Source organism: Zingiber officinale, chromosome 10B (assembly GCF_018446385.1).
Source record: "Zingiber officinale cultivar Zhangliang chromosome 10B, Zo_v1.1, whole genome shotgun sequence".
Classification (NCBI taxonomy): Eukaryota; Viridiplantae; Streptophyta; class Magnoliopsida; order Zingiberales; family Zingiberaceae; genus Zingiber; species Zingiber officinale.
In genome coordinates this window covers 53034356-53043827 of record NC_056005.1, presented here as the reverse complement: position 1 = coordinate 53043827, position 9472 = coordinate 53034356, and the positions used below count along the sequence as shown (strand labels likewise).

Sequence of the window (9472 nt, the reverse complement as noted above, 5' to 3'; positions counted from 1 at the left end):
TAAACAACGACGGTCTTTCGTTAAATATATTAAAACTCAACTCCTTTGCAAATTGAACTAGCAAAGATGGAAGATGTGAAGGAGAAGATGAAGGGGTTGATGAAGAAGGTCAACAACCCCTTCTCGTCTTCTTCCTCCAAATTCAAAGGCCAAGGCCACGTCTTGGGCTCTGGACCTCCTCCCTCCTCCTCCTCCTCCTCCTCCCTCTCTCACCGTAGCCCTTCCGACCCTCGTCCTCGATCTACTCCTCGCCCCGCCTCCGACGCCTCCACCTCGTTGTCCTCCGACTTCGACCCTCTCATTTCCTCCGCCCGACAGATCAACAACCGAAACCCTACGGTTTCCTTTTCTTGCCCCGTCTGCTCCCGCCCCTTCTCCTCCGAATCCGATGTTTCCACCCACCTCGATGGCTGCGTCGCACCTGATTCCATCTCTGGCGACGTGGGCGTGCCTGCTCGCGTGGAGGAGTTCCTTTCCGCTGGGCCTCCTGACGGGGCGGTCGACGTGGTTCTCAAGCTGCTGGGTAACGTGGCTAAGGATCCTGCCAACGAGAAGTTCCGGCGGATCCGGATGGGAAATCCTAAGATCAAGGAGGCGGTGGGCGATGCCAAAGGAGGGAAGGAACTGCTGGAGTATGTGGGTTTTAGGTTGGGAGAGGAAGCGGGCGAGGTCTGGGCTACAATGGAAGTCCCATCTTCAGAACAGGTTGCTGTGATTAAAGAAGCTGTCTTGCTGTTGGAGAATTGGAAATTGGAAAGGTTAGTTCCGGCAGTGGTCTCTGATGTGGAACTTCATAGGACGGTTGAGCCGAAGGAAGTTGATAGGCAGGTTTGAGCTTGTTCATTCTCTTCTCTTAGTTATATTGGCATCTAGAACTTATTTTGTTTTGCTAATTTCTGACTACTTTTTCTTGTGCAACTTGGAAAGAGATCCTATTTCAATTTTTGGGTGTGAAATTATTTATGTAGCCAACATCACTTAGTTTAAACTTGCATTTGTTGTTTCTGTTGTATTTGTATTCTTGAAATACTTGTATTTATTAAAAAAAAAATATGCAGAAGCAAATATTGTTCAAAAGAGACATGATAGCACCAGAATATTATTGCTAACAAAATCTTGTGGTAAGGTAAAAAGGAGTAAGTTGACTCATTTGGAGTCTAGTAATTCTTAGTTCAGTGTTTATATGTTCTTGCAGTAGTTAACATCATAACAAGAATCCTACTTTGTCCAATTGTATTTTGATTTTTCTTTAAAACATTAAATGCTTCTAAAGCTGAATAATATGAAATATTATTTCAATGAAAAGAAAAGAAATGAGAGAATAATTTAGATGGATGGGTATGAAATTCTTGTAAGAATTTTTGTATATCTAGGAACTATTATACATGAAGGAGATATTGATAAATATATCATTAATAGGAAAAGAGGGAAGGTTGAAATTGAAAGGAAATTGTAAAGTTCTTTATTATCGTTATTTTCCTTTAGACCAAATGAAACTTTTTGGGGCTAATATGATTTTCCTAGCTTTATAGATCAAATTGTAGTAAACTACACACATGAAAAGTTAATGCAATAGAAGTGAGTGCTAAAATTGATGATGTGTGGGATTAATAGAAATAAATTTTGTAGGTAGACATATTGAACTAATTAAACTTGAACATATAAGAGATAGAGTTTTACCAAAGAAAACTCTAGCTAATGTAATAGCAACTAATTCAAGATATTTAAATATTGCTAGTGAATAGTGATACAACATTGAGTATAGTCTAAGTTAGGAGATAAGGTCAATGTAATCAAACACCAAATAGTTGGCACTAACACAGACTATGATGATTGATGGTGTGCATATAGTTATATATTTAATGTAGTTTTTTACCTTTATTTATAGCTAATTTTGTTTTAATATCTTCTTCATGCTTTTTCATTGCTTCCTTACTGCAATCAACCTTGTCATTTTGTTACTTGTTTTTCAATCTTTAATTTGGTCCTAACTTTGTTTGTCAATTTGAATACTCACATGTTAGTTATTGCTTTTCTACTCACACTTATTGCTTTTCTCATATGATCTTTCTTCTATTCTCTTTATCCATTTGTTCCATCGTTGTTGCATTATTATCTTCTACACGCCACCTCTTGTCTACATTTAATCCTATTTCTAAATTATTAGACTTTCCCTCTCTCATCATTTCATTAATGTTAACTGCTACCTTGCATTATGGTTCTCATTTTCATAAACCTCAATTTGCTATTTAGATATATCTAGTACTCATTTGAGCACACCCTTTGCTTCAACTTGTTATTTATCAACTTCTGGACAAATTGTCTTTTATGTTATATTCCTACTCAGTATTCCGTCTCATAAGTGTTAAATTTATGAGGAATTTAAGGAAAGAATTGTATATACTTAACAAGTAAAAAATGAAAACTATAATATTTCTATTATAGACTTAGTCTTAAATAGATTAGGGCTTTATGTATAAATTTACTAAACTTAGGAATGTAAATAAAAAAGGACGATAAGGAAATATATATACAGGAAGATGGGATTACTTTAGGAATTAACCATAATAATTTTTCCCATATATATAGAGATTTTGTCTTCTTAGCGAGCAACGTCACCGCAACAACTCTCTTCTTTAAGAGTTGTGTAGGCTTCGTTTGCTTCATGAAATTTTTTAGAACTTTTGTTTTTGTTCTTAATTTCTAGAAAATATTTTAAAGAAATGTGATATCACATTGGAAATAAAAAATGGACCTATAGTATGATGCTTGTATCAAGTTGTATCATGATGGATCATATGTTATCTCAATTGTTATGATCATAATAGAATGAATCTGTCCTAATTTAACACTAGAATTGATACACTTGAGGAGTAAATATTAAGCTTGAATCTTTTGCGAGAAACACTAGAAGTGAAAGATTTTAAATTTAGTAAAGTAAAAATAGAATGTTTGGAATTTAAATTTAGAAATAGTAGATGTTGTGAAAAAGAGAAAATCTCTCTATATTGTTATTAATATGTTTACATGTAGGTATTTATATATATAAGGAGAGAAAAGAAAAATCAATCTCAATCCCCACAGTTAAGGGAATACAATCAAGATCAATCTCAATCTCAATCTCAATCTCAATCCCAATAATCAAGGGAATCCAAATCAATCATAATCCCTACAATCAAGGGAATCTTCAACACTTCCCCTCAAGCTGGAGAATATAGATCATATACACCAAATTTGTTACATATGTAGTCAATTCGGGGACCTCTGACTTAATGAATATATCTGCTAGTTGATCATATGAATTGACAAAGCTAGTAGATATTTCTCCAGATATGACTTTCTCTCTGACAAAGTGACAGTCAACTTCAATATGCTTTGTCCTCTCATGAAAAACTGGGTTCGAGGCGATATGCATGGCGGTCTGGTTGCCACTATAAGTGATACTGGTGTAAGCTCTTCAAACCTTAGTTCCGGAAGCAACTGTTTTAGCCATATAAGCTTTTGACTGGTTATGACCATAGCTCGATACTCTGCCTTTGCACTGGATCTTGCCACAACATTCTGCTTTTCGCTCTTTCAAGAAACAAAGTTATTTTCGACAAATATACAAAACCCAGAAGTGGATCTTCTATCAGTGGGAGATCCTGCCCAATCTGCATTAGAATATTCTACAATTTGAGTATGTCCTTTATCTTCATACAAAAGACACTTTCTTGGTGCACCTATGATATATCGAATAATGCGAGTCACAACATCCCAATGTTCCTTGCTACACTTACTGCAAATGAGATGTCCGGACGAGTAATAGTAAGGTAGCTTAGTTTCTCTACTAATCGTCTGTATCGTTCAGTACCGTTCAGGATTTGGAAGAGGCTCCTCCTGATTTGGTAGGAGCTTGACATTAGGATCTATGGGGTTGTTGACTGTTTTTGAGTTTAACATTCCTATTTCTTTCAAAATATCTATTGCATACTTCCTTTGTGATATGATGATCCCATCTTTAGACTGTGCTACTTATATCCCCAAGAAATATTTGAGTTTGTCGAGATCCTTTGTCTAGAAATATTTGAAAAGATGCTGTTTTACTTGTAAAATCCTGAGATGATCACTACTTGTGATGACGATATCATCAACATAAACCACTAAGAAGATGCAACAAGTAGATGAGTAGTGATAAAAAATAGAATGGTTAGCCTCGCTTCGAGTCATGCCAAACTGTTGAATTACAGTACTAAATCTACCGAACCATGCCTTGGGTGATGCTTGAGGCCATATAAAGATTTCCGCAGGTGACATACAAGACCAGAAGACCCCCTGAGCAACAAAACACGGAGGTTGCTCCATGTAGACCTCCTCGAGCAGGTCACCATGTAAGAATACATTTTTGATGTTCAACTGATAAAGAGGCCAATGTCGAATTGCAGCAATAGACAAGAAAAGACGCACAGAATACATTTTGGAAATAAGAGAAAAAGTGTCCCCACAATCCAATCCGAAGATCTGAGTATAGCCTTTAGTGACGAGGCAAGCCTTAAGCCTCTCAATCGTGCCGTCTGGACCAACTTTCACTGTATACACCCATCAACAACTAACAATTGACTTCCCAGGTGGTAGAGGAACGAGGTCCCAAGTCCCACTGCACTGCAAGGCACACATTTCATTGAGCATAGCCCGTTTCCATCCTGGATGGACAAAGACATCACCTGCCGTCTTTGGAAGAGAGACAGACGACAAGGAAGAAAGACAAGAAAAGTAGGAAGGAGAAAGACGATGATAACTCAAGGAAATATAATGAGGAGAAGGATTACGAGTGTAACACATACCTTTTCGAAGTGCAATGGGAATATCAGACTAAGGAGACGGGACCGGAGGAAGAGGTGAAGGACTCGGCTCAAAGATGTTGTACGTGATGGGTGGCGCAAAGTAGGGAGACGAGCAGCGATAACCGCAAAGGAGCGGGCTAGAGGTGATAGGCCCCTCGAGGATAAAAAGGCATCCAACGGTGCAAAGGGAGAACGAGAGAACTCGGAGAGAGCGCGAGGCCTAAAAAAGGGAACCGAATCGAAGAACACGACATCGCAGAGATAAAGGATGGATGTGTGGAATAACACTTATACCCTTCGAGACCGTGGGTATCCAAGAAAGACACACTTATGAGACGGGGAGAATTTGTCAATGCCGGATCGAAAGCAACAGCAAAACATATGTAACCAAAGACCCAAGGTGGTAAAGGATGAAGAGATCACGAGGATAAATTACGATGTGGTATTTTACTGAGAGTCGAGGAAGACATCCATTGATGAGATAACACGCAAATCGCCTGGCCAAAACTGACGAGGAATGTAGGAAGTGGAAAGAGTCCAAGTGGTTTCGGGAGAGATGATTCTTACGCTCGCAACCCTATTCCTGAGGGGTATGAGAGAAGACGATGTGATGCAACACATCAGAAGATGCCAAGAAGGTACAATTAAGTAGATAGACATCATAGCATTATCACTGCGCAATTCAAGAAAATATCAAATCGAAGTTTTGATTTCATGGAAAAAGATCAAAATAGAAATAATTCGAATGATCCTTCATCAAATATAACCAAGTACAACGGGAAAATCGCCTATAAAAGTAACAAAATAATGTGATCCCAGAGAAAAAATGCGACTTTAGCTCAAACATCGAACGAACCAAAAGCAAAGGATCGCGAGGAGAAAAGAGAAGAACATGAACTTTAATCACACTACACAACACAAGAAAGACTAAAGAAAGACTAGACATAATAGTTTCAACTTATCTACACTGGATGCCTAACCGAATGAATAAGAAGTGGAGATATCAGAGACCAACAAGAAATGTCAAGTCAGATAAGTGAGACTCACATCCAAGTAATCATCCTCCCTCAGATCGATCCCAAGGAAAAAAGTTTTAGTAAAATAGATGATATAAACAAAGGTCCAATAAGCTTAAATAAATTAAAGGGAACTCGGGACATAAAGAACATTATAGATAAAAGAGACTGGAACGATGAACAATACTAACACCTCGAGACGAAGTTTGGGAAACATGGTCACGGTGACAAAGGGTAAATAATCGAAAGTAAAGAGAGAAGAAAAAGATTTATTACCGTGATATGATCGGTGGCCCCGAGTAAAGAACCAAGGATTCAAGAGCGAGATATGGAGCAGATTACCACACAGTTAGGAATACGGTCAGCGATCCTCATACTATTTTAAAGTTATCATAGAAGATCGGCTGAAGGCGGTGGGTGGATTCTGCAGGCAGGTGGCCGATTATTGTACGAGCTGAATGGCGGGGAGGCTGGGCGAGACCTCGCACACCATCTGTCCTCGTACGGGCTGGGTGGCGCTGCCTCCTTCACACCCTTAGGGTCTGTGCGCTGTGTTGAGAAACAATGCGGAAGGAGGAGGCAATGTCAAGACTTTCGGCAGTCAGGCAGGAAAGGAGAGTCGCCTTGCGCTGTATGCAGAACGCGGCCCTACGGGCAGCCAGCATACCGGCCTACCGAGTGTATGTTGTATGGCATATCGTGAGTGAAACTGATCGACGATTTAGAAAACTTCCTAGAATCAACAACCCGTCGTCGCAAATCTTCGCTGCTTACACTTCATCCTTCGAAACCTACGAGGAAATCGGAAATCCCAACCATTGGGAGTTAGTGGGCATCGAAGGAAGGTTAACGCTTGTAGGAAGGAAGGATCTGCCGTACCATCCCAACCTTTTAAGCCGAGCACGGTATTGACTAATGGTCACCCTTAAGACCAACCGAATCCTCAACCACTTGCCTCACAGAACCATCCGAATCTCGCTTGTCATATAGCCAAATCCTAGCTTCTCTCGCCAGTCTCGAGGTAGCACTGGTGCCTTACCTCCAAGCAATGTACATATCCACAGTAGCGTCAAGCGTCGGCATGTCAAAGCCGATGGATGTGCTCCGACGGGGCCAAAATCGTGCCGACCGAGAACATGCCCAAGTTATCTAACGGTCATGGTCGTGCATGCACCATCAGAGCGGAACACAGCTGACTGGTTTCTTTGGCGCTTTCTCGCCCGCGATCGCTTAGCATTGCGTCCCGAGAACATAATAAGTCCGGTGGGTGGTCCATTATGCAGCCAATTTTGAAAGTTCTTAAGGTGAAGCCTTGTACGTACGTAACCTTTAAGCCATAACGTAACCTCCAAATTAAAGGTGTTGAATACAGTTTCTACAGCTTCTGTCCATGGCTAGTATCCATGGTAATGCCCAGAGAATAATCTCAGCACTCATATAAAACGGTAGGACGAAAAAATTTCAATCTTGAGCTCCCAGAGTGGCATGTGGAACTAGTTTATTGATCAAAAGAAAGCTAGAATCGAACTAGATAGAGTATGAACTTAACCTTAACCCGACCCGATGACAGGACGGCCATGTGAGTAGATCTTCATAACCCACCCCACAGTAGTGCCGAGTTAGGTGTTTCAGAAGAGTTGTAGAGTTGTTGTTGTCATTGAGCTCAGGTGTGTATGTACACGGCGCGGAAAGAGTGTGATTTGAGATGACGACGGACGATAATGGGTGTCGAATACCGTGCTGACCTTTTTTCGTAGAGGAGACATCGCGTTATCCTCCATCCTGCTAACATTAACATTCCAACTTGTGACTGGTCCAACGAATCTCATTAACTAACGGCCCAACATCTGAGCCAATCCACCCTTATCATTTTGACAGACCTTGAGGCCTGAGACTGTGGTCGGCAAGAGAGGGTGGAAGTCAGGCCTCGGAGCCACGATCAGGCTCCGAGGGCGCGGACTGGAAATTAGCCGCCAAGCTGCAATAGGTGAGCCATCCGGTGAAGTCCCCGCCATCCTCTCGGAAGACGGTTGAGAGAGGCATCGCCATCAGCCTTTGCAGTTAGGTTGAAGGACGGTGTCCTGGTTCGATGGGTCGGGTTCGATATGGATGATGACTCCGCTCCTCGCAGGTCCTTCCCGAGAGGTACCCAATCCATATAGGGTGTTAGGTTACATATCTTCCATTAAAGTGTACGGCTCGTTCTGCCTTAGTTAAAGGAGGATCTTCTACCTTCTTAAAATTACCGTATACCCTAAAATTCCATCAACACACATTTTTCTTCTTCCATTCTTAGCATTATTAACATATAATATTATATCGATTAAAAAAATATAAAATAATTAAAAAAATAGATTAAAATACTATATATAGCCCTTAAATAAAAATGGTTGAAAAAAAAATTTAGTCTTTAAAATGATTTGATGGAAAAAGAAAATTTTTTATCTCGTAATCGGTGTTCGATCGTTTAGATATGTCCTAACTATACTCTTCTTCCTATACTCTGATCTCCACTTCTGCATTCCATCCCTAGCGGTCGTGGTTCGAGTCACCGCTAGACGGTGTGTGTGCCCCAGAAAACGGAAACGTTCGGTGTGGATTCGAACGACGGCAACGCCAGCGCCGCTCGCGCCGCTGCGAGGGTAGGCCCAGCGGCGGCCGGCAGGCGAAAGGGGACGTGCCGCGACGCTGATGTGAAGCCTATGGTTGGAGGTCGCACTCCGACTCAGCCTTCTCTCCATGTCAACGACCTCTCTGATCGATATGTGAGGAAAAGAAAAAAATATTATTATTAATAATTCCGGTCAGAGGAATCGTCATCGTCAATTCATCGATCAATTAAGAATCAATAATCAGGGAATCGAAATTCTCTCAATAATCGATGAACGATGAACATAATTCAACATGTTGTAGCGACAATCTGTAAATGAGTTATGAATATCTGAGAATTATAGATGAATGATTCAGTATTCTTTCAGTCATCGCGTAAAAAGACATAAGAGTATTACTAAAAAGAAAGTTATCTGAGTAATGGTTACTATATTATATAAAGTTAATGAGCTCGGCTGCGAGTTCCATCCATTCACAAGGTGCGAACTATGTGACGCGGCTCAAGTTTCGGAATGAATCGGCATTCGCTAATCCCACCCACGGTAAAGAGATTCAGGAGTGGAAGCCTTTCACGGGAAAGCAGGGGGAAGCCAGCAAGGAAGCCCACCACGGCAGTTCAGTTCTGCGTTCTATACTTGGAGAGAAAGATCATGACTCTTGATTAGTAACAATGAAACAAGATAAAATTTATTTAAATATATGTGATGATATAGCAGGGTTAAAATCCAATGACATAGAAAAATCCATATAGTCGACCCCATCTAGTTGAATAAGTCTTTGGTTGTTGTTCTATTTGGTTGATAATTTTAAATTTAATTAGTTTTCTCATAATTTTTACGGCCAACATATTATTGTTTCCTATTTAGTTTAATCATCATCTATAAGAAAATAATACCATCACTAACCTTCTCTTTTACTTGCATTTTGATTTATTTCTCATCCATTATATTTCCTTGCATTATATTTATTAAATTGTTTTTTTATAGTAATTATTAAGATTGACACAATGTGAAGAATTACCGC

General features: G+C 40.2%; 1 protein-coding gene across 1 annotated transcript in view; it reads left to right on the top strand.

Moving 5' to 3' along the window:
• LOC122029836 (plant UBX domain-containing protein 2-like) overlaps window positions 1-9472 on the top strand; it is a 33686-nt gene continuing 24214 nt past the window's right edge. The window contains exon 1 of the mRNA XM_042588966.1: window positions 1-828. Within this exon, the coding sequence (XP_042444900.1) occupies window positions 67-828 (762 nt within the window). The 5' untranslated portion in view covers window positions 1-66. The remainder of the gene's footprint in view (window positions 829-9472) is intronic.